Here is a 25,954-nt window from a genome sequence, read left to right as displayed (position 1 = left end):
GTCCTGCCACAAGTGAGGAGCCACGTCACGAATGCGAAGGCCCTTTGTGAATAAGGCCCATAGTGTCTCATTCTCCGTACTGTCCTCTGACTCTACTTTCCAGTTACCAAATCCAGTGTCCCTTTGATTATCAGTGCACTCTTATTCTGCATACTTCTGTAGGGACAGCTATATCAGGTGTTGATTGTCCAACAGCAATAACCTAAAGCTAACCTGTTGTAACATAAGCTATCTGAGCTTAATGAAGGGAGGAGGGAAAAACAGCAGAAGAAGATAGCAAAAACGCACAAGAGTATCCAAGTCAGTCCCCTTATTCAAAAGTCATTGAAAAAAAATACAATCCACATAATTCAGCAGAAAAAAAGGTAACTGGTGACAGTGTTCATGTGCACATGTATAAGATGTGTTGCTTATTGCTGCATTTGCCACTGAGGGGAGGATAATTCTTGCAATTTTATTACAAGTGACCACTATACCTTTAACAGCTGGCTTTTGTTAAAGTTGTTCAAGTTGTATTTCTGCTGGCACTCCGGTCTCAGGAGAAGATTGTAGAGTGCAATCCAAACTTGCCCATCTAGTTTGGTCATTTTAAGGTGATCCTCTGCAGGAACTGGGTACCATCTGCCACCCTCATACTTCTGGAGTTGCCCTGAGAAGAGAAGGAAGAAAATATTGGCCACTGGATTAAGTCTGAAGAAAACAAAAAAGAATGAGTATAAATCAACATTATCAAACAAAGCGTGATTTACAGGTATTCAGAGCCTCACATAATTAATATATAAGAGTTTAAAATGTTTGTTTGAATACATCACCCTTACCATGATGAGAAAAACATTTTTCAGTTTTTATTTAAAATAAGTTTGCCTCCTGGGCTACGAAGGTTTAAGGCACACCCCTCCTTTATGATATGGATACCCTTTGGTTCTGAGAGTTATATAGTCATTAGTGAAGAAAGGACAACAGTCTAATTTCTTCTTGGGATCCATGCTTCAAGTTCTCTAGATGAGCCTTATGCACCCGGGATACAAAGCCCTCCTAAATTGTGGAATGAATCAAGGTTAATGGCAGATGCAGAAGAGGCTGTTTGGATTTTGATGGAATGTATACTTCTTTCTGCTGATTACTGCTTGGATTTAAATTCTTTATAAACTTGTAGGAGGTGGCAGCAACGTGTAGTAGCCCTGTCCCTATGTTGCTGACATTGTCAAACTCAAAGGTTTATCAAGTACAATAGTAGTCTAAAAAAGAAAGTCTGTCTGTCAAAGGTCAAGACCTAAACCTTGTCAGAGAAGAAGAATGTAAATTTCCTGGAATTTCACCACATGCAAATTGACCCATTCCTTGCACTGTGAGTGATGTAAATTATATCCTTTTTAATTTTTGCCTTTTTTCACTGTTCTGTTTTGTTATGTAGAGTGCACTAATCACACATGAGGGTATCAAGGCGCATCCGAAGGTGTGCAGCCTGCCTCTTGCGGAACTCAAGAGATGAGGAGGAAGCCCTGATGTTTTGAGAGAGGTTGTTCCAGTTTTTGGGTGTGATGTAGGAGAGCAAACGACCTGCTGCTTTTGTGAATGTGAGAGGTATGTGCGAGTGAGAGTGAGAGTGAGGCAGAACGCAGGAGTCTGACAGGCTGGTATAAGTGTATGGGGCTGTGCGGGTATTCTGGTCCAATGTAGTGTAAGCTTTATATGTGTGTATGAGAAGTCTGAATTGGCTATGTCTGTGAATACCAGTGGAGCTCCCGGAGGTGTGGGGCAAAGTACGTGCAGCACAGGAGGTCCAGTACAAGTCTTGCTGAGGCATTCTGGGTGGACCAAAGTTGACCAATCTGGGGACAGCACCCTTAAAAACTCCCAACAGAGACATCTACCCTCAAATTTTTCAAGCACTATTGTGATAAACCTTACTGGCCAAGAAGGGAGAGCCTCTCAGGGGAGGAGGGTGGGTCACATGTGAATCTATGAAAGATACCAAGAATGGGAGTTAGAGGTAAGTAACAAAATCTTTCTCCAGTATTGGGGAATCTTTCATTTATTTACAGACTAGTTAGCAGTGCAGTATGTATCAATCAAATAAACATGTATATGTTAGCGGATGGAGGGTACAACATTATAGATTATATTGTAAAAGGCTCACCTTATTAGTAAAAATGGCGAAGTACTGCTTGACCCCAACTGTATCAGTGGTCTGTGCTGAATCTAGACAGTAGTCCTGGGTGAAAGTGTGCCTGCTCTTCCAGGTTGCAGCATAGAATATATTTTCAATGGACACCCCAGCAAATAAGGCCGCTAATGTGGAAACTGCTCTTGTAGAGTGTGCTCTAGCCTTTTTGTCTTAAAGGCCTGCCCACCTTAGAATGGCAGAACTGAATGGTTGATGAAATTCATCTTGAAAGGGTGGGTTTGTAGACTGGTCCACTTTTATTCTTGTTACCATAGGCCACAAAGAGTTGGTCAGTAGTATGAATATGCTTTGTTCGATGTAAGTAAAATGTTAAACATCTCTTGACATCAAGAGTATGTAGGCATTGTTCCACTGGTGGTTGAGGACTGGGGAAGAAAGTCTCAAGCATAATCAATTGATTTAGATGAAAATCAGATGGAATCTTTGTTATGAACTTGGTATTAGTTTGTAGGATTACTATGGTATCTTCGAATTGCAAGAAAGGTTCTTTAATAGTGAGCACTTGTAGTTTGCTTACTCTTCTGGCAGAGGGGAGGGCAAGTAACAAAGCTACCTTCTAGGTGAGGAACTTTAGTTCAGCCCTGTGAACCAGTTCAAATGGACTTTTCATCAACTGAGATAACACAGTATTAAGTTGCCATGCAGGAGGCAGTGGCTTTGTTGGAAGATATGCTCTAAAAAGAGATTGGATGATTAAACTGTGTGACCACAATGAAGGAGATCCCGAAGTTCACCTGTATCTGGAAAGAGCAGCCAAATGCACTTTGACAAAGAAATGTGCTAGGCAGAATTTGGCTATAGATATTAGATATGGTAACAGCTGTACGGGAGGAGATGTAATAGGATGTACATTAGATTTTTCACACCAAAAACAAAATAATTTCTATTTGAGGTGCTATGTTTTGTTGGTCGAATCAGCTCTAGCCTTCAAGAATATTCAGACAGTCTTCTGGAGTACATGTTCTGTAGCTCATAGTACTCAGGAGCCAGGCTGATAAATGCAGAGAAATCGTGTCTGGATGAAGGACCTGCTGATTGTTCATCAGCAATAAATCTACTTGAGGCTTGAGGTGAATGCGTTTGTCCACTGACAACATGAGAAGCTCCATAAATCAGTGTTGTCTGGGCCGTCGTGGAGCAATGAGTATTAGCCGGCTTCGTTCCCCATTGATTTCGAGGGATCGCAGAAAATGCGTAGTCATAAATCCTGGACCATTGCATCGATAGGACATCCCTTCAGGATCCCTTTTGAGGGTACCTGCTGGGCTAAAACCAGCATTTCTTGTCCTCTTGCGATGCAAATACATTCAGGTTTGGTTTGCCCCATTTGTGAAATATGGCATCCAGAACCAGTTGGTTCAACTCCCATTCATACAAATTTTGGGTAGTTCTGCTCAAGGTGTATGCTAGAGAGTTTTGTACTCCTGGAAGATGTTCTGCCCTCATGGTCACTTGATGAGTTAGTCCTCACCGCCAGATAGTTTGAGCTTCTTGGGACAGAATCTTGGATCTTGTACCTGTCTGTTTAGTGAGGTAATGCATGCTCATTGTGTTGTCTGTTCTTAACACGGAAGAACCTTGAATTCTCAGTAGGAAAGCTTAAACAGCTAAAGAGACTGCTCTGAGTTTGAGGAAGTTGATATGCAGTTTCGACTGGTCTGGGGTCCACTTGCCCTGAATCTGTATATCTTGCAAACGAGCCCCCGATCCTTCTAGAGACGCGTATGTTTTAATGGCGTATCCCAAAATGGAAGGTATGAATGTTGGACCCGCAGATAGATTATTGCTGTTTATCCACCAGAAAAAAAGCCACTTACATGACAGGTGTGATCTGTACAATGTCGTCGATTGGCCTTCTGACTGGAGCCATAGTGCATCCAATTGTTCCTGGAAAGGTCGCGTTTTGAGATGAGCACGAGGTATTAGGAGAATGGCTGAAGACATAATGCTGAGTAGAGATTTGATCAGTCAAAATGAAGCACACTTTTTTTTTTTTTTTTAAAGAGCAAGTCAGAGAATAAAGTTTCTGTTGCTTGTCTATGGACAAAAATGCCTGGTTGAGTAATGGGTCTAGATTTGCTCCCAGAAAGGTTATCCTTGTTAAAGGCGAAAGGTTTTGAAAGCGGCAAAGACACCTGACAGTATCCCTCGATGCCTGTTGGGAAGATGGAGCCTTTATCAACCAGTCGAAGGTAAGGGAAAACCTGGATGTTTTGTTGTCACAGATGGGCTGACACTGGAGCAAGACATTTCGTAAATATTCGGGGAGTGGATCGGAGACCAAAAGGCAGAACTTTGAACTAGTAATGTGTTCCGGCTACTGCGAACCTGAGAAATCTGTGATGGTTGGGATGGATGGGAATGTGAAAATATGCACCCTGCAGATCGAGGCTGGTAAGAAAATCTCCATGGCTGAAAAGATGGAGAATTTCCTGGAGGGAAAACATGCAAAGATTGCTTCTTCAGGTACATGCTGAGTTTGGGACCGCACTCCCCTGACTTTTTCCTCACATGGAGAAAATGGGAGTAAAATCCCTTTCCTTTTTGGGGAAATGGAACCAGTACTGGCCCCCTTGGACAACATGGCCAAAACATCCTTCTGAAGAAGATGAATATGAGAAGGGACAAATTTTATCTTGGAAACATTTGTCCATATTTATCTTGGTCCAGTGATGTAGGTACTCGAAAATTCTGGCACCCACATGAAAAAGAGTAGGTGTTGTATCCGGCGCATTGAGGTTGTCACTGTTTTCTAGCAATGTCTCTAACAGAAGTAGCCAATCTCATTCTTGGTTGCTGTTTAAGATAGGTTGCTGACAGGGGTGCTCTATATGGCTGATGTTGTTGATAAGCAGGCCGAAAGAGCTGCTGGTAGGATTATGGTTGGTATCTCTGATATCCTCTATGGTATGAGTAAAATCTGCTGCCATGTATGCCACAAAAAGGTGTTGTACAAAACGGGAGGGTTCTAAGACATCAAGCTGTCTGTGTGTCCATCTTTATGGCCTGCAGCGCATCCTCAATGTGTTTCCCAAATAATGAACTGCTGTTGAAAGGCATGTCAAGTAATTTTGTCTGCACTTCTGGGTGGAACGATATAGCCTTAAGCCAACCCTGGCACTGAAGAACAGCAGACCCCACCAATTGCAGGAAGTCTATGGGTGCTATATCCATTGCACAGTCAATCTCAGATGCCGCTTTTTCATCTTCCTATAAGATGTGAGTAGCCTTGGTTTTCTTGTCATCTGGCAGGAAATCCAGGTATGTAGCAATGTCTGACAACATTTGGCGATCAGATCACCATAGAATGGCCACAGTGTTTGCAGCTCGGAGATTGGTACCTGACATGACTGTGAATCTTTTACCAATGTTGTACAATCACCTGCCCTCCTTATCAAGGGGAGTAGTGATAGGAGCGGAAGGATTTTTAGATCTGTGTTGTGCAGCCTGAACAATGACTGAATTAGGGCTTGGATGTCTGTTTAGGCAAGCTGGGAAATCATCTGGTGCTTTGCCTTTTTTGTAAATTCTGTAAAACACGGCAGAGATAGTTGCTGGTGTTTTCATGATTTAAATCCTTCTTCCCGTATGTAGTCTACAATCGGCACTGCTCCGACTGTTTTCTTGGATTGATCTTTAAAGTCATATAAAAAACAGTCACTCTGTTTAATAGTAATGGGGACTTAGAAACACTGGCTACTCTCTCCATTAGCATATGAAAACCTCCAATATCTCCCGGTGGAGAATCTACTGGTTGTGGCACTGGAGAAGGTGGAGGGATAAGATAATCATCCATTCATTGGTGATAGTACAATTGTCTGTGATTTCACTTTCTTCTGTCGCCATTATTGACAACATCATCATCCTCATCAGTAGAGGAAGGATCGTCTTGAGGAGGCATGGCAATACAAGAAGGCGGAGTCATCTTTGGGGAAGGAGGTGGAGACAGATGTTCTGGAGATTTAGATTCAGGTGTGACTAGTACTGCAGGTGATTGATGTGCTTCAGCTGGTGTTGGGGTGATTTGTAATAGTCTTTAAGCCTGTTTTGCAGGTCTTGCACGAGGGTAGCCGAAACCTAAACCATGTCTGGTGGTGGTGGAAGAGGCACATAAGGATGCTATTGTTTTCCATATTGCTGAGTTTGATAAACAGGCTCATAATAACCTTGCTCCTCTTCTTCATCCTGATACTTAATGTGCAATTCAGAGGGGATGTGAGCTGCACCAAACATTCCTTGATCATCGTCCGAGTCTCAATTATGCAATAAGTAGCTGGGTATTAGTGAGGATACATCAGAAAGTGATGTGAAAGAAAGAGGTGTACGGTGAGCAGATGGAAAAACTGTCATTGACAAGGTTGTCGATGGTGTGGGCAATAATGTTGATGGCCTCTTGTGTTTTGACTTTGTCGATGACAAGGTGGTCTTTTCAAAAGGCTGCGTCGTCGATTGTGGTACTGATGCTGATCCAGTCACAGATGGTGTAGGTACAGTCTTCGTAGATATTACTGTCATCATTGATGCGATGGTTCTCGTTGACTGTGTGGTCGTCATTGTCAACGCGGAAATTGTCGGTTATAAACGATGGGATGGATGATGACAGTAAAGGCATTGTCAGCCTTCTGTCACTTCTAACTGTCATTGACGATGGGTTTGACGTCTTTGGTGCTGTTGACGATGTCTCTGTAGGCAATTTTGACTTTTTTGAGGCAGGTTCAAATAAAGATCTAGTCTTTATAGAAATGGCTATAGAAGGTGTAGAGGGATCTGCATTAGAGTCTGAGGAAGCCCTCAGCAGGGAGATCAGATGCAGGTTGCACAGCTGGCCTGGGTCAGCTGATGTTTTTTTAAGTGCTTACTTGTGAATTTTTCCAGTCATCTGGGAATGGGGCAGACGTGATGGACGTTTGATGATGTGGGTGAGGGTGGTGCTGATTGGTTGTGTTCCCAGCTTGTAGATGTGGCGGTGCCATGGATCCATAGGGGCCGCTCTGTGAATGGTCCACATGACTGTTGCGGTTTCATCTCTGGTGAGGTACGTCCATTTGGTTAGGTGGCTAACTTGTTTGGTGAGAGGTAGATAGGCTATGAGATCGTTAGGGTCAGGTTGGTTTGCGAAGTTTCTGTAGATTTTTGTGATTTTGCTGTGGAAAAAGTTTGATAGGTCATTGAAGAGTTCTTGGGAGGGGGTAATGTTGTTGATGAAGGCTGAAGGTGTGGTGAAGTCATTGATGATTGAGAAGATCTCCTTGCATCTGTTGGAGCTTCCTTCGCTGCGTTCAGCTAGTGCTCTTTTTTTGGTGGCCCTTAAATGCTGGTGGTAGTGCCTGACTGGAACCTCTGTAGGTGGTTCTATTATTGTTTTCCTGGCTGGATATCCATTTCCTTTCTAGCTATTTACATAGTTTTGTTTCCCAAAGATCCTCTGTGCATCTGCTGGCCTGCTTGTTGGGTATTTTTTGCTCTCCGGGTTTGGTGTGTGAGAGGGTTGAAAATTAGTTACTTACCTGTAACTGCAGTTCTCCAGTATTGGTATCTTTCATAGATTCACATGCTTGAATCATCCCCGTCATCGAGGTGGGAGCCTCACGGTAAACTTAAATATATAAAGCAGTAAGTCAGTAAAAGTAAAACCAGTAGGCCCTAGTAGGCCTCATAGGGTATTTTACAGTCTATCCACTTTGTTTTGTGAAAAAGACCCAAACTTCAGTATCAACCAATCAGGATTCAGCCCCTCCCAAACACTCCCAACAGAGGCTGAATTCCCTCAGATTTTCTAGTAGGAGTGTGAAGTTTAATATCTGTATAATAAGGGAGCCTCTGAGGGGAGGAGGGTGGGTCGCATGTGAATCTATGAAAGATACCAATACTGGAGAACTGCAGTTACAGGTAAGTAACTAATTTTCTTCTCCAGCATTGGATCTTTCATAGATTCACATGCTTGAATAAGAATAACGAGCAGTCTTCTTAATTAGTGAATTTCATTGACTGTAATTTTGTCGGAATTTTATAAGTGATGTGAGTCACTTTAGTTCAGCTTTAAAATCCACGTAAAGATCTATATATCTATAAAGATCTATATATCAAAACATACACACATATATATATATATATATATATATATATAGACATCCGAATAGAAGAGCAATAAAAGCTGTGTAGCAGAAATTCCTGACACAATTTGTTTTGTTATTATTATGAAGTGTACTACAAGTTAACGCAGTATAACAAAGTGAACAATCCGAAGCACAAAATTAGAGTAAAAACACACAGTAGCTAGTAACAAGACTAAGAACCAATAACGAACATACCTCGAGTGTGGTGGTGGGATGTGTAAGAGGCTCACCTTAACTAAATAGATGCCTCAGCACTGCCTGTCCCACTGCTGTATCGACGTTGTTAGTTTCCTCGAGACAGTAATGCCTCGTAAATGTGTGCTGGCTGGACCATGTTGCTGCTCTACAGATGCTATGTAGTGGTACACCTGCAAAGAGTGCAGCTGAAGTGGCTACCGATCTTGTAGAGTGGGCTCTCACCTTGGTGTGGAGCGGTTTTCCTGCTTTTGAATGGCAGAATTGAATTGCCAGGCCAATCCATCTTGCTATAGTCTGTTTGGACACTGCATGTCCCTTTCTTGTGCCGCCAACTGCTACAAATAATTGATCAGATTGGCGGATGGCTTGAGTTTCCTGTAGATAAAACTTTAAATATCTTTTAATATCCAGAGAATGTAACGTCTTCTCTGCTATTGTTTGCGGATTTGGAAAGAAGGTTTTTAAGAGGACTGGTTCATTCAAGTGAAACGTTGAAGGAACTTTCGGGATGAATTTAGGATTTGTTCACAGGATTACACCTGAGTTTGTGAATTGGAGAAAAGGCTGTTTGATAGTGAAAGCCTGAATGTCGCTGACTCTTTTTGCTGAAGTAAGAGCTAGCAGTAACGCTGTTTTCCATTAAATGAATTTTAGATCAGCCTTGTGGATCGGCTCAAAAGGAGCTTTCATGAGCTGCATCAAGACAACATTTAGGGACCATAATGGTGGAGGCTTTCTAACTGGCGGGAAGGCCCGAAAAAGGCCCTTCATGAATTGTTTGACCATTCTTGTAGAACACAATGAGATTCTGTCTGGAGATCTGCGGTATCTGGAGATTGCAGCCAGATGTACCCGAATGGAAGAATATGCAAGTCCTGATTTTGCCAGGAGCAGGAGATATGGAAGTATCTGTTCCGGAGTAGAGGACAAAGGATGTATATCTTCTGCTGCACACCATATACAAAAACGCTTCCACTTCAGCTTATAGGTTTTGTTGGTGGTGTCAGCTCTAGCTTTTGCCAAGATGTCTCTACACTCCTGGGAAATGTTGAGATTCAAGTATTCATTGTATTCAGGAGCCAAGCCGACAAATGAAGAGACAACGGATCCGGGTGTCTGACTTGTCCCTGGTGCATTGTTAAAAGAGTCAGACTCCGTCTGAGTCGTAGATGTGGTCGTTCGGACAGCATGAGGAGCTCTGTATACCAGACTTGTCTGGGCCATCTGGGAGCTATGAGGAGAAGGCGACACCCCTCCACCTTCAGTTTGTTGATGACTCTCAGAATGAGCGGGATCGGAGGAAAAGCGTAGGCATAAACTCCGGACCATCTCATCGAAAACGCATTCCCCCACGAATATTTTTGGGGAAGCCAACTTGCGTAGTACTGGCATTTCTTGTTCTCGAGAGTGGCAAATAGGTCTAGGTTCGGTTTGCCCCATAACCGAAAAAAACTGTTGAGAGTTTTTTGGTCTAGTTCCCATTTGTGATAAGGAATCACTGTCCTGCTCAGGGTGTCTGCTAGAACATTGGTTTGTCCTGGCACATGCTCCGCTTTGAGTGAAATAGTGTGCTTGATGGCCCATGTCCAAATTTGCTGTGCTAGCTGCGAGAGTTGTAGGGATCTCGTGCCTCCTTGCTTGTTTAGATAAAACATGCTGGTTGTGTTGTCTGTCCTGATTAAGACGCTTGAATTTTGTATTTTTGGCAAGAAAGCTTTTAGCGCTAAGTGTATTGCCTTGAGTTCTAGATAATTGATGTGGAACTGAGTGTCTTTCACATTCCAGATTCTTCTGATTTACAGGTCCTGGCAATGTGCCCCCCATCCTTCGAGAGAGGCATCCGTTGTTACTATGTAACTTGGTGTTTGAAGAAGAAATGAGAGTCTGTTTGACAAATTGGTCAAAGTCGACCACCACCTCATGGTGTTCTTCATTAAAAGCGTTATGCGTATCTTGTCTTCGAAGGAACCGTTGACCTGGGTCCATTGTATATCTAATTGCTCTTGCAGGGGTCGCATATGGAGCCTGCAATCTGGGACTAGCGGAATGCATGATGATATCATCCCGAGCAATGACTTGTAGATGCGGACTGAAGAGAACTTTTTTCTGGAGAGGCTGTGTGCCAAGGAGGTTAATTTTTGTTTCCTCTCGTGAGATGGGTACGCTTTGCTGCGGACTGTGTCTAGAATTGCTCCCAATTGGAGGTGCATACTTCCCACTCTGAACCTTAAGAATTTCCAATGGTAGCGATATATGGGGATATGAAAATAAGCATCCTGGAGGTCTAGGGATGCCATCCGATCCCCGGTATTTAACAGACGCAGGACATCTTGCAGTGTTACCATCCTGAACGACTGTTTCTTTAGAAACTTGTTTAGTGCTCTCAAGTCCAGGATGGGACGCCAGTCTCCAGAGGTTTTCTTTACAAGGAAAAAACGGGAGTAGAATCCTGTGTTCTTTTGAGATAAAGGGACTGGTTCTACTGCTCCTTTTCTCAACATTACTCTTACTTCCCTGAGGAGTTGGTTCAACCTCGGAGGCGGTGGGCCCGATGGAGGAACAATTGGTGGTGTTTGTGTGAATTCCAGAGTATGACCTCTGGCCACTACATCGAGTACCCATCTGTCCGATGCTATTTCCACATGGGGAAATAGGAAGTGATGCGACCTCCAACCCTCGATGTTGGTTGGAGGGGAAGCGCTGAGATGATCGGCGGGTCATTGCTTTCTGCCTGTATCTCTTCCTCGGGCAGCTCCTCTTCCTCTAGCTGGATATTTGTAAGCCGCGGCCGGTGGTAATCTATAATGCTGCTGTTGCTGGTGGTACTGATGTCGTGATCCTGTGGAGGAAGACTGATATTGTGATCTGTATTGTTGGTATCCCCCTCGAAAGGAGTAATTACCTCTACCCCTTGCTCCACGAAAGGGTTGTTTTTTATATTGCAGGGTACCCAGGGATTTTGCCGTATCGGTATCTGTCTTGATGGCCTGCAACATGTCGTCGACATGTTTACCAAAGAGACTCTCTCCATCGAAAGGCATGTCGAGAACACGACTCTGAACTTCTGGTCTGAATGAAGTAGCTTTAAGCCATCCTTGTCTGCGCAGGACTGCTGCGCCAGCTAATTGTCTAAAGCCAGTGAGAGAAATGTCTATTGCGCTGTCTATAATCTCAGCGGAGACCCTTTCTCCCTCTTGCAAGACCTTTTTTGCTTCCACCTTGACGTCTTCTGGCAGTAAATCTAAAAAGGCAGACATGTCTGCCCACATCTGGCGATCGTATCTTCCCAGAATGGCGAGGGAGTTAGCCGCCTTAACTGTGACTGCAGCAACAGAGGATAATATTTTGCCGATATTGTCTAATCTCCTTCCTTCCTTGTCTGGGGGAGACGCAATAGGTGTGGAGGGGTTTTTGGAACGCTGCTGAGACGCCTGTGATATAACAGAGTCAGGTTTCGGCTGTGAGACTAGACAGGCCGGAAAATCATCTGGGGCCTTGTACTTCTTCTCTAGTCTTGGCATTTGAGAAGGCACTGTTGCCGGGTTTTTCATTGCCTTCAAACCCTCCTGCCATAAGAAATCTACAATGGGTATGGCTCTTACAGATCTCTTTGAAGGTTCTTTAAAGTCGTATAAAAAACATTTGGTTTCATGAGAAACAATTGCAAGTCCAAAACGTTTCGCCGCCCTCTCTATTAAATTATGGAAACCTCCTATGTCCTCTGGAGGAGAATCTACTGGACCTGCTGGCGGTGGAGATGGTGTGGGGATGAGATAATCATCCCATTCACTAGCCACCGAATCTCTTAACTCACCCTCTTCCCTTTCGTCGTCTGACGAGGGGCAAGCTTCCTGAGTTTGGCTAGTTATCAGTATACTAGCCTGTGGCGTTTCCGAAAAATTAGAGGTGTGAGTCTGACGAGGTGTCTGGTAGCTCTCAGGTCTAGGTGGCGTGGACTGAGTTGATGGCGGAAATCTTTTATAGTAGTCCTTCAACATGTACTGTAGATCTGCTACCAGTGCGCTAGGCATAGCGAGGGGCGATGGTTGTTCTGCCTGTGGATAAGATGTTGAGGCGTAACTAGGCTGGTAATGCTGATCCTCCTCTTCAAACTCTTGGCATTTGACATTGAGTTGGGACGGGCTACTAGCTGCCCCAAACATTCCATCGTTCTGAGAGTATGCATCATCGTTCTCATCCTCAAAAAGATGTTGTGGTGGATATGGCAACACTTTACTTGGCGAGGTATGCATTGGCAGAATATTGGATGCCTTATCACCCATATCAATAAGTGAAAGGGGTAAGAATCTGGTAGAGTCGTCCTGATGGTATGAGGAATGGTGTGGCGAAGTATCAAGGTAGGTGGATGGCTTGTACACTGTTAGTTGTGTTGACGATATAATCGTCGACGGTTCCCTCGTCGACGGTTCCCTCGTCGACGGATCAGACATTGACGGCGTCTTTGCCAACGGGTCTTTTGTCGACGGATCCTTCGTCGACGGGCCCTTTATAGACGACGGTCGTTTCGCCGACGTATCTTCTATAGGTGCCGTCGTCGGCAGTGCCTTTTTAAACCTCATTGAGAGGTGCTTCGTAGATGGGAGTGCCTTGGTTGATTGGTGAACCCAGGAGGCCTCCGCTGTCGACGATGTGGTTGCCGACAAAGCTTTCTTAAAAATTTTTGCCGTAATTATCGTCGTCGATGATAACGGCGACGACGTCATAATCATCGGTGCAACCGGTGTTGTAAACGTCGACGATACTGTAGTCGCTGTTGTCGTCGACACCGTCGTCGACGGGGTGGTCGTCGACGGTTGTTTTTTCACCGAAAAGAGTTTTTCTGGCTCTTTCTGTGGTGACAGAGACAGAGATGGCTTTTTTTGAGGTGCTTTTTCGGTGCAAAGGCGTCGTAGGTTCTGAATGAACCCTTTTTGGCACATGTTTAAATGTCTCTGAGTGGGAAACATCCTTTTTCGCTTCAGTAGAGACTTGTTTTGTCTTTTTGGGCACCTTCCTAGGTGGTTCATCAGACTCTCTACTTCTCTCACCTGTTCTTTTATGAGGGCGAGAAGTATGTGATGATGGTTCGCTGTCATCTGAGGAAGGATGTTCCATGACTTTTTGTTTTTGCAGCCATAAGAGAAGTCTACCCTCACGGTCTTTAAGGGTTTTTTGACTAAAGGTGCGACAGATTTTGCAGTCTCTCACCTTGTGGTCTGGATGGAGGCAGTATATACACTTCTTGTGGGGGTCATCAACATGCAGTCTCCTCTTCCCACAATTGTCACAGTCTCTGAACAGACCCTTCTTTGTCTTTTCAGACATAGTGGAGCTGTGGCTAGTTTCCTGAGAGAAAAAACAATCTTCAGTCAGAAATAAGGAAAAAACTGAGCAGAGCTCAGGGAGACTCCCTTCACACGACGTGCGGTAGAAAATCTGAGGGAATTCAGCCTCTGTTGGGAGTGTTTGGGAGGGGCTGAATCCTGATTGGTTGATACTGAAGTTTGGGTCTTTTTCACAAAACAAAGTGGATAGACTGTAAAATACCCTATGAGGCCTACTAGGGCCTACTGGTTTTACTTTTACTGACTTACTGCTTTATATATTTAAGTTTACCGTGAGGCTCCCACCTCGACGACGGGGATGATACAAGCATGTGAATCTATGAAAGATCCAATGCTGGAGAACGCACAGTTCTTAATCCAGTTGTTGAAATTGGTGTTTTCCTTGTTGAGTTCATCTGTGGGGTTAAGCTGAGGGCACTGAGCTAGTCTTACCGAGATTTTGTCCCAGCTGCAGCTTGGTAGGCTGATACTAGTGGATGCGTTGACTTGTTTAGTGTTGATTTAGAAGTGAATGGTGGCGTAGTCGGTCCATATGAGCAGCACAGTGGAGTTGTATTTGATGCTGTCGCTGGTGGTGAAGTTGAGATCCAGTGTGTGTCCTGCAGTGAATGTAGGTCCTGGGACGAGCTGAGTAAGCCTGGTGTTGCTGAGGCTTTTCAGGAGTGTTGTGTTCCGATCTTCCATGTGGAAGTTGAGGTCAGTGAGGAATATGTAAGCTGTGGAGATGATGGTTAGAAAGCCAATAAAACTGGTGATGAGGCTGGTGAAGGTGGTTCACCATCTGCGTGGTCAGAAGGCAAGGGTTCGGTTCAGGAGGAAGTTTTCAGAAAATTTCTGCTTGAAGTGCAGAAGTTCCCTGAATGTGGTCATGTTCAACATAAACGTTGAGCATTTGACAGATCCTTGTTGATGATTGCAAGTCCTCCTCCTGCCTTGTGGAAGCAATCCTGTTGGTTGATTTCGTAGCCTATTGGCACTGCTGCAGCGATGTTAAATGCTGATGTGAGGTTGAGTCAGGTGTCCATGATGAAGAGGAGGTCCAGTGCATTGCTGATCAGTAGGTCCCATATTTTGGTTGCATGTTTACTGAATGATTGAATGTTGAGTAGCATGCATCAAAGTGAGTTTTGTCATGTGAGTTTGCTGTGGCATGCGGTGTTAGGTGAAAGTGTTGGTGGCAATACTGGTGTCTTCTTGGGGTGTGTGGGTGGGGGGCTGAAGAAGAACTTGTAGTGGGTGCAGGCGAAGGCTCCTACCTAGGTGTGTGGCACTACAGCAGTGGGGGGGATTTGAATCCTTGGTTGATTTACCTAAAAAGGGCTGGGGATATCGGACTAGGGTTCCTGACACTGGGCGGGGTCCAGGCACAAATGGCTGCAGACTTGCACCTGTTGCACACAGTCGCACAGCGACATCCATCAATAGGTCTTCAGAGGGGGGAGGAGCGCTGATGGGTATTGGGCAGGGCTGTTAGGTGCGGGAAGAAGAGACGAGAAGACAATGCAGCAGGAGGAGCAGGTAAGGAGTAGAGGAGGTGGGGAAATGTGCGGGTAGAGGGCTACGGGGAGCCCAACAGAGAAGGTCTGAATGGGGAAAAAGGAACAAAAAGAAAAAAAATGCACAAAACAGGCACAACACCAGGTGCAAGAGCACATTTTCAGAAGGATGAAGTGAAGGAGAAACAAAAGCGGATGGGAGGCAAGAGTGAAAACTGTGAAAAGAAGCTCAGGGGGATGAAAAGAAAATGTGAATGAGAGCGGATAAAGGCAAGATTGAAGAAAAAAAAGAAAGAAAAAAAAAAAGAAAATAGGAGTGAAGAGACAAGGGAACGAGGGTGGATGAGAGGCAAGAGTGAGAAGCAGCTGAGAGGGCCAAAGGAAAGAACTGAAGAGTGAAAGAGGCTAGAAATGAAAACAGTCACAGATACTTTAGAAGGAGCAGAAGGCGAAAGACTGACAAAAAAAGCAGATGAGAGAAAGGAGAAAAGGAGCTGAAGAGAGAAGGACGGTGATGTAGAGCAAGCAGACAGAAGGAGGCAGGAGCCTCAAGACAAAGGAGCCAGGTACGAAAGGCTCTAGAGTGGTTGGAGGCAAATCACAGTTAAGTGGGCAGGGGGCTGGAGCTAGACAGAGAAATTCTGCAGGGTGAAACTAAAGACAGGATTCATACTTGTGAGTCCCACACCTTCACATTCTTCTTCATTATAGCAGAGGTATTAGACCTTTCCATTTTCCATAATACCTACAAACAATTGAGCAGGTAATTTTTTCCAGAACTACAAAGATTTAATTCTTGAGCGTTTTGTCTTTAGGCACCCCAGGATTCAGATTTAAAAAACACCAAATGTAACTTAGTTCATATAGTGATGTTTTGCCCCATCACAAATGACTCCATCCAAAGAAAAAGACATACTGGAGACGATGTGGCAACATTGTTACAGAGGCCAAAAGAAGCAGACTTGAGCAAAAGGACACTGGCTGCCTCCATAGCTATGGATATGTTTGTATGGAAATGTGAATCAGATTTCAACATTTTCTTGCTCAGTATCTGACACATTAGAATCTGTGTTGGATTTCTGATTTTATTTGTGGCAAACGATAAGCTGGCACAACTCCTACTGCAACTGGTTATCCAGTTAAGTGCTTGCACCTGAAGGAGCAGGAACAACAGAGGTCTCTGGCATTGGAATTTTGTAGTAGATCTGTCAAATTATATAATCATCAAATTGGTAGTAATTGAAATTATGGACTTGGTGACTGCTTCCATGATGTCCTTTACAAAAAAGGCATAGCAGAAAGAGGCTGTACAACTTCCAGTTCTAATGAAATATAAATGTTAAAAACATTCTCTGGGAAAAGACACATGTTTGGAAAAACAAGTGGACCCTGACCAACACTTGAGGGAGGACATTGGGGTAATCATTTAAAAATGGAGTGTGTTCGAAATGTGAAGAACACAAAAACTTGGGAGAGGACTGGAGAGGAGGACACCCAGTTTCTCTCCTTGGAATAAGTAGCATTCAGCAAGCCTGATGAAGAGTACTGTCCTTGATCAGCCCCAGCGACACTTCCAGAGCTTGGATGTAACTTGGCAACACCCAAAGCAACAATATTACATGCCCCAGCAGCAGATACGGAACAGGTGTGTCTTCCAGTCCAAGGTCATCTTCTAGGGTGCATTCCTTAAGAGTTTGTGTGGAATGTGTAGGAGAGGATAAAGAAGTGGAAGAAAACAGACACAACAAAGACTATGGGCAAAGGAGCCAAAAGAGTTGCAGGCAAGAAAAAGGCACGAGCAACCACAAGAGGTACGGTGCCAAAAGAGGAAGGCAAGAGTGGTAGGTGAGAAGGAGGCACAAGAGACCATGAGAATGAAGGAGCCAGGAGAATAGGAGGTATAGCTGAGACATGAGAAGTAATCAGGAGGGATAGAGCCAGCAGAAGGAGGCAGGTGAGTGGCAGATAAGCAGGAGACAGGAAAAACTTTGAAAGGGGAAGCAAAGTCTGAAAACACACAGCATCTACATCTTTCCAGACCCAGTGGGCATCGGGAGACAGGACTAGAGTCTTGGAACTCCACAACCTTATCATGTGGTCATGGCTTAAGACAAGGTTGGGGAACGGGGTGGGGAACCTAATTTTGAGAATATTGGACGCCAGGAGAAAAGTGAAGCAGGTTTTGAGTATTTCTATCCCCACCTAATTCTTGTATGCCACAACATTTTGTACACAAGGTGTATGGGGTTTAGCTTAATTTATATATCCCGAAAGACCATAGGCCCCCTGGAGCAGGGCCAAGAATGATTTTCATATTGCAGGCCTCCGAAGAGTAGCATTATGGATGAAAAACAGTGGATTGTTAAGTAGCACAAGGAATTGCCATATGATTGAGATGAACGCAAGCATTCTGTCTATCACCTTCATATTTCTTTTGACACAACAGCAATAACTTGTGTATTATAAGCGGGCCTACTGTCCTGAGAAATGCCCAGGGCCCTCACGGTAACATGTTAGCATAACATAGGGTCACATACAGCCTCATCTATTAGTTTTTAACTTTACTGATTTGGGGGGCTAGTAAACAGAGATTACACCAATGTTTAGACCATTTTAAATTTACATTTATACCCTAAAAGGATGACTTTCTAGGGCTTACTTGAAGGCAGGGCTCAACAGCCTGAGCAAGGTCTCTTCAGGACTGGTGTCGATAAAGAAGATGTCGTCTTGTGTTGGTGAGAGCACTGCATCTTTTTAACAATGATTACAGATCTAACATATGTTCCCGGAGTACACTTTTAGAAAATTGCCATACAGGGGTTAATCCATGGTGCATTAAACTGAAATGGAGGGAAGATTCTATGTTGGTATGTATTTAGTAAATGGGAGATGGATCCCTAGCCCTTTGGTTTTATAAAAACCAATCACCCTTTCTTCCTTACGTAGTTCATGCTTAGCTTAAGCTTCCATGATTCTGCCTGATACTTGCCTTCCTCGTTTTCTGAGGGAGAATAGTCCTCAATAGGTAAAGGCATCATCTTCAATGGTGGATTTATTCTGAAATATTAAACCATCCAGACTTAACTGCTCATAATTTGTGATTCTTGTAAATAAGAATACTTAAGAAATACCTTACACATATGTCTTAGTAGGTGTGTTTAGAATAGCAGGATTGGGGTCAGCTAGATACCCTCCCATCCAATGGGCCCGCAATGTGCACCATCTAGGTTTGGGAACGCAGAAGGGGACGACAACAATCCCCTAATCATACAAGGCTGGAAAAATGTAGAAGAACCCACCTGCGGGGCTTGCAAAGTACACCTGTAGGCAAGGAATGTCTTTGAAAATATGCCTAACTGTGCCTTGGGCCAAGCTGAAGCAAACACTGCTGTGAGTCATCACAGCACACCCTGGCAGCCTTCAGATACCAGCAGAAATGCTTTGGGGTTCAGCAGGCTTCAAGGGTGGAGATCTTATATATACTATAAATGAACTATAGCTGAGGCTATCGATGTGCAAACACAGGACTTGTAAAGAGCATCTCAACATTTTCATCCAGCTATATTTTTAGCTAATATATTGAAAACATCATCTCATTTGATTCACTTTTGTTGCTGGAATATTATAGGTAAAGCATCTATTATGTGATAGGGTATCCTGAAATAAAGCATCTTACCTTTCTCCAGGCGACTCCATGGACAATACTCCACCAGTTGCACCAGCAGGCATGGCACATTGTGAGTATTCAACAGCCGGGTCAGCCCACTGAGAGGTAAGCTGAGGATGAAAAGAATAGCAACTATAACAATTACAAAGGCAGAAGATGTTATTCTTTCAATAGCGGACCTCTTGTGTGGGTATCTTGAAAAGGTTCCTACTGTTGTAACAGCCACAGTCTTAAGTTGAGACTGATTACATTTCTTTATTTTTAAGACAATAATGCCAACAGTGTGCTTTCAAGCCTAGACCCTATGACATCTATTATATAAAATGAATTTGCAACCTAAGATTTCTTTCAGTATAAGGATTAGATAGACATAGGCACAACTCCTCGTTCTAAGGCAGAGATGATCATTTAGAGAGCTGATGAGGAGCACTATGCTGAAGAACTACTAATACAGGTAAGCAGTTTCTGTTTACCTGAATGCATTACTCCAAACAGCACAACCCATTAGAACCAACCAGTAACCCAATATGTTAGGAGGGTTGGAAAATAGATAATATCTCCAAATACACTTTCTTCTTTACCTTGATATTTTGTAAGATTTACAGGAGTAATTCTTAGTTAAGCACAGAATACACATACATAAACAGGTATTTGAGATGGACAATATTGCCTCAGACAGGAACGAAAATTGTCAAAAGTTTGTGCTTAGAGTAGGGATATTTTAGCACATAAAAGGTAAAAGCCGAAAGGAAATCTAAGGAGAAGAGAGAAAGGACAAGAACACACTATTAAGTGAAAATTCTATGGCATTCAGCAATCTTGTTAGTAAATATCAGTATGATCTAATGGTAGACTGTAAAAGCATCTTGCAGTGAATGGACCAGACACAAAGGGGAACCACATAATTCCTGAGCTCCCTTTCAAAGTTTTCCAATATCCCCATCACCTTCCCCTTCTTCAACTCAGTCAAATAGGCTGCCTCTTCAATCTGTCCTGTAAAGGAATCGAAGGGTGACCTTTTGTAAATAAATAATGGAGTGTTTATGTCAACAGTGTGCATTTCCTCACAAACTGTCTAATTTTTGAAACTTGAATTTACCACTGTTTTAAAGTTTAATTTTTCATTGGTAGTTGTTTCACTGACATATACTGCAACCAACACGTACAGTAGTTACTTCCGAGCTTTGCTGAGGTCAACTTGCATTTGTGAACCAAACAGGAGTAGGAACAGTGGGGTTACGTAGCATTTTGATCTTGTAGTGGGATTTCTTTATGTTGGAATAAGACCAAAATATGAGTCAACCAGTTACTTTGCTATCAGATCCGTCCTGGAGCTTCCCCTTGCCTCCCAGCCATGGGGAAGGACTTCAGCCACTTTCCACATCTATCATCTTTTTTCCACTGTCACTCAAAGCAGACACCAGCCACATGCAAATGAGACTTGGTCCTTCACTATTAGGAACAGTCCAGCCCCAAATAAAAGCTCATGGCAGCTCTAGATTGGACCACAAGCAGCACAATGCAGATTTCATCCCAAGTGGTCACTGAGGCTTGAGTTTCATTGGAAGAGTTTGATGAGTTACTTAATTGACAGTAGGGAGGGGGCATTGCCACGCAAGATGGCTGGCAGGACACGCTTCTGAGAGGCAGATGCTCCTACCCGGCCCCACTTTTCCTGTGGAATCATGCCTAATACAGGGGTATTTTGACCAACATCTTGCCGAGGTGCCATCCAGGTGAGCTCCTATGCCCCGTAGAATCACCGGGGTAACTCTTGTGTCCCGCTGTGGGTCACTGCTCTGACCACACGTGTTAGCTCGGAGGCCTCCGGCAGCTGGTGGAAAGACTGGTGCGACGTTGCTGCACTCAGGGAGGGCCTCTCTAGTGTGAGAGAGAGCCCTGCCTGGGCAGCGGAAGATCCTGTCTGGAGTTTGGTGGAGAAGCCGGTGAGGACCCGCGGGGGCAGCTGCGGCCTCGCGCTGATAGGTGTTCCACTCCCCCATTGACTGCACCTGTTATGTGTGGCCTGGCAGGGCCGTCTAGCTGCGTGTGGCTCGGGGTCCCGGAGGCAGCCTGGTTCTGGTGCTGGGTGCTGCAGTGTTGGCCATGGTGCCGCCCCAATGGCATCTGAGGGCGCCGACAGATGATGAACTGGAGTCCAAGGGATGGGGTTGATGCTGCTTGTGCCGGGCCTCGGTGAACTTACCTGCAAAGTGCAGGCAGCAGGAGGCAGCTGAAGCGCTGTGCATAATTGCTGGGGGAGGCGCTGTCTGGGTGACCCCCGATGTGCCTGTTGAAGACCAGAGTGAGGATGTTGGAGGCCCAGGGGTAGGGGGGGGGGCCTGGGGGCAAGAAATAAGTGTCTGGGGCAGCCTTGGGCCCCCTGGGTTGTGCCTGCTGTTGCTGTGAGGCGTGCATGACTTGGTCAGTGTTGACCCTTGGGCATAGCTAGTCTCCATTTTGAGTGTGTGGCCATCTGGGGGCTAGGGGGAGCACTGTTGCTGCTGCTGGCCACATTATCTTGCCTCGTTGGAGTGCGCAGGAGACTCTTGTGGGTACTACTGGTCGGGCTCAGAGGTGCAAGTGTCCCTTGAGGTTTTTGCTCCTCAGTACACATGGGGAGGAATAAGAAAGCCGGGGAAGCCCAGGGGGAACACAATGGAACTTTATACAACTCTAGCCCCCGCCTCGCAGCGCACTATGTGACATATTTCTGGCTGGACGAAATGGAGCTCGGAGATCGGACAATGTGGAGAGTTATGACTGGAGGGATGGCGGGAGCCTACATCTGAACATCGATGGTCCACTTAAAAGGATGATCCATCCAGAGTGGAGATCTAGGAGGATGGGACCATGGCTTTGGCCCTGCCAGCCCCGTGGCCGGAGTTGGGGGGGGGGGAGGGTTTCCCCAATGCAGGAGTAAGATTTGATGCCAACTGAGTCTGTGGTTGGAGGTGGCACAATGTGGTCTTTACCTCTGCAATGCTGTCTAATGACTTTTCCCCTTTTTGCTTTCTTCTTTCTCTTTCTCTCCCCTTACAGGTGGGACTCCTTGCAATTTTTGTTCTCCCACTGTCTGTAGAATGTCAGAGGTGGGGTCTTGCTTACATGGTCAGTTGAATTGCATGGTAATCATCATCGGCATACTCTACGATTAAGTTCTTTCTGAAGGCATGATATTCTGTGTGTGGATACTTAGGCTTTTTCTGACGACATGATATTCTGTGTGTGGGTTGTGTCTTAGTGGGTAGCCTCCCCATGTTAGTGGTAGGCCATGGTTGGCAGGGAAGGGTCTTTCAAGGGCTGCAGGACATGTTGGTGGATAGTGCAGACGCAACCATAATCTCAGTGGGAGATTTTAATTGTGTCCTGGATGGGGCAGAGGATCAATATCAGCCAAAATAGGGTACCAAACCTCCAATTGTGGGCTCGCTGAGGAGGGTGGTGCATAATTTGAGTCTGTTGAATGGGTGGCTATTACTGCACCTGGGTGGTTGCAAATACACATGCCATTCATGGACCCATAATACTCACAGCCGGATGGACCGGTTCTAGTGGGAGGTTTGGATGATGCACAAATAAGTGCAGTGTCGCACATGGTAAGGTTCTTTTCTGATCATGCCCCAAAGTTGCTGACACTAGCCTTGGGTGACAATCCAAACAGGGCCTGGATATAGCATATGTCCTCCTATATTCTCACGGACATGACCTGTAAAGAAGACTTGTTGACCGCTTTGGAGAATTATCTCACTGGGGGACCACTGACACCAGGGCGGTCAAGTGGAAGGTCTTAAAGGCAGTAGTTTAGGAGGGAATGAATTGGGACTATCTGTGGAGTGCGTAGGGCGCCTTATAGCGGACCAGAAGACATAGGAGGACCAGCTAACCAACCTCCAGAAACAAGAGATACACTTGACCAATGTCTGTGCAACAAATTTAGCATTCCACAGGGAGATACACTGCCTCTGGGATACACTGGATAAAACTGCATTGAAATCCTATCGTCAGCTGTTAGACAAGGAGGGTGATAAATCTGGTAAACTTCTGGCGTGGTACTTAGGCGAGAAACAGAGGTGCCCCCAGACTACCTATACGGAATGCACTGGGTCAATTACAAACCCAACGGCAGGTAATTCTATCGGCTGTGATGGATCACTTTAAAGAACAAGTTACTTACCTTAGGTAATACATTATCTGGTAGAAACTCCTTACCTTTGAATTTCCAAGGTGTCAGAACGGATCCAGATACTTTTGCTTGAGCAGTAGCCCCGCGCTTCCCTTCAAGTGGCTTCATTAAGTTTTGCATGGCGTCACTGGCGCCGGATGTGATGTCGGGTCACCTTCATAGGCACCACCCAGGCGCGTGGACGTCAGTTACTTTTTTCATGACTTTCCACACCAGGAGCGCAGAGCCATGAAATGAATTGACAACTGTGTGTCCAAACAAAGGCCCGGAAAGGGATCACCCTAACCCTAGCAAATGAGTCTGCAGAGCAGGGAGGCAGGGTGAGTGTAAGGAATCTACAGCTAGATAGAGTCTCTACCAGATAATGCGTTACCGAAAGTAAGTAACTTGTTCATCCAACAGAGTCTTCTAGCTGCAGATTCCTTACCTTTGAATAGACACCCAAACCATACCATCCTAGTGGTGAGCTAAAGATACATTTTTTTCTACACTAGGAAGTCCTGCAGGACCGAATGGGCGATATGCCAGTCTCGCCAGACCTGACTGTCTAGGCAGTAATGTTTTGCAAATGTGTGCAGTGATGCCACATTGCTGCCTAACAAATTTCCAGGACTGGAACATTGGGTGCCAATGCCCTGGTCACAGCTTTATTCCTGGTGGAATGGACCCTAAGGCCCTCGGTAGGCTGCTTTTTGGCCAGTGCATAGCAGATTTTTATACAGAGAACAACCCAGCGCGAAATGGTTTGTTTCTGTACAGCCCAGATTTTCTTTGCTCCCACATATCCCACAAAGAGTTGGCCATCCACCAGAACTCTTTTGAGCGATCAAGATAAAACGACAACGCTCTTTTTGGGTCCAGCCAAAAAAGTTGCTCCTTTTCCATAGAGAGATGTGGGGGGAAAAAAGAAGATGGGCAGGGTGACAGTCTGTCCCAAATAAAATGGAGTCACCACCTTTGGGAAGAAAGAGGATTGGTGCAAAGCACCACTTTATCAGGAAACACTGTGAGATATGGATGCTTGGATGACGAAGCCTGCAGCTCACACACCCTCTGGGCTGATGTTATGTCTAGTGGTCTGGCTCAGTTTATGGTGTGGCACCCTATACTGAGTCCAGGCAATTCTTAGTGAAAGTGATTAGGTGTCCAGATAGCAAAGCTCTCTAGGGGTAGCTGAGTCAAGCAGCTGATGCTTATCCAGGAGGAATGTAAAGCACTTGTAATACCACAGTAGTCAGACAGTAACTCACTCACAAGAAAGAACCACATACATGTTGCAAAAATCAACAATACTTTATTACAGCACTACTACTATACTAGTATTGGTATATCTCTCTTTGGGGGTATCTACACAAAATATACACACAAAATAACCAACAGAAATAGCATAGAATATATGGGCCAAATGGAGAGGCCAAACCATATACTAAAAAAGTGGAATGCGAAATAGTGAACCCAACCAAGGTAAGAGTGGTAGTTAGCTAGGGGTAGGAGAAAACACCAGAGGTAAGTACGGTAAGTGTCCCCAGCGACCAGGTGCAAGGTAGTTACGCACCCAGTTGTCCCATAGGCTAATATAGGGAGTAATGCTTGGAGTTTGTGGGATTCAGAACCCTTCCCAGTGAACCCCGAGGAAACCAGCACACAAGAAGAAGGTTGGAGAGTGCCCCTACCCAGGATACCCTGCAGAAAGGAGTACCTACACCGGGGACCCGGATGCAGAGGGGAGAAGGGACTCTCCCTGAAGTCAGAAGAAACTTCGGATTGTCCAGCTGCTGTCGTGACCCATGGACCAGGCTGGTGGAACCCAAGGACAGATTCCGGATGTGGAGGACATGTAAAGGAAGGGGACAGAGTCCAGCACCCATGGAGGGTGCATTGCCCACCCTCCTAGAGGTGGTGTTCCTGCAAGTCTGTGGAAGAGGAAGTCCAGCTGGGGTGTCCAGGAGCTGTAGAAGATCCCAGGGCTTGCCTACGAACTGTCGCTCGAACAGTCGCCAGATTGCTGGAGGGTCAGTGACCAGCCAGGTTACCAACAAGCACTGGCAAATGCAAGCAGGAGCTGAAAAGGTATTTACAGAGGACTGGGGACTAGCAAGGTCCAGGAGACTCTACCCAGGAGGGGGAGTTGGGGGGAGTCAGGGCTGGCCCTCAGTATGCAAGAAGGCCAGCAGAAGTTGATGGAGCCCCCAAGAGTGAGCCACAGGGAGTAGCAAGTAGGCTTCAGTAGCACAACAAACCAGAAGTCCCATGTTGCCGGAGTTGCAGGACATGGGTCGTTCTTCGAGTTGTAGAGTGCTGGAGGCCGAGACTTCTTGGTGCCTGAAGATCTCGTGGAAGAAGAGTCAACAAGTCTTTGCAAGTGCGACAGTCGCAGTACACAGGGGTTCCAGTCCCGTGGCAGGAGCAGGGGCCCAGAGTCTCCCAAGTTGGTCACATGACAAGCAGGACCCAGAGGAAGCCACAGACTCACCACCTGTGAGGCAGAGCCTTTCGGTGTTCGTAGAACAGAAGACTCCACCAGCCGGTCGATGTTGTCTTGAGGTGCCTATTGATGCAGGGGAGTGACTCCTTCACTCCAAGGGAGATTCCTTGTGAACCTGAAGGATGCACAGCCTTGGATGTTGCAGAATTCTTTCAGGATAGAGAGAAACAATGGTGCAATGGGTGCCTTCCCACCAGAAGCAGATATGTTTATTTTCTAAAGCAGACAAGCAGCAGTTCCAGAGGCCAGGAGCAGTAGATGTCTTGCAGAGAG

The 25,954-nt window shown here is 45.2% G+C and overlaps 1 protein-coding gene and 1 long non-coding RNA gene across 2 annotated transcripts in view; one reads left to right on the top strand and one right to left on the bottom strand.

Moving 5' to 3' along the window:
* The window catches only part of ZMYND10 (zinc finger MYND-type containing 10), a 161,856-nt gene that overhangs the window by 43,215 nt on the left and 92,687 nt on the right, over positions 1 to 25,954 (bottom strand). Inside the window, exons 7-8 of the mRNA XM_069206801.1 lie at positions 19,020 to 19,120; positions 477 to 649 (exon numbers count right to left, since the gene is read on the bottom strand). Of these exons, the coding sequence (XP_069062902.1) occupies positions 477 to 649; positions 19,020 to 19,120 (274 nt within the window). The remainder of the gene's footprint in view (positions 1 to 476; positions 650 to 19,019; positions 19,121 to 25,954) is intronic.
* LOC138259218 (uncharacterized) overlaps positions 1 to 25,954 on the top strand; it is a 143,391-nt gene that overhangs the window by 84,972 nt on the left and 32,465 nt on the right. The gene's annotated exons all lie outside the window — the stretch shown is intronic.

Source organism: Pleurodeles waltl, chromosome 9 (assembly GCF_031143425.1).
Source record: "Pleurodeles waltl isolate 20211129_DDA chromosome 9, aPleWal1.hap1.20221129, whole genome shotgun sequence".
NCBI lineage: Eukaryota > Metazoa > Chordata > Amphibia > Caudata > Salamandridae > Pleurodeles > Pleurodeles waltl.
Note: the sequence above shows the minus strand (reverse complement) of the source record. Positions and strands in the feature narration are given on the sequence as shown.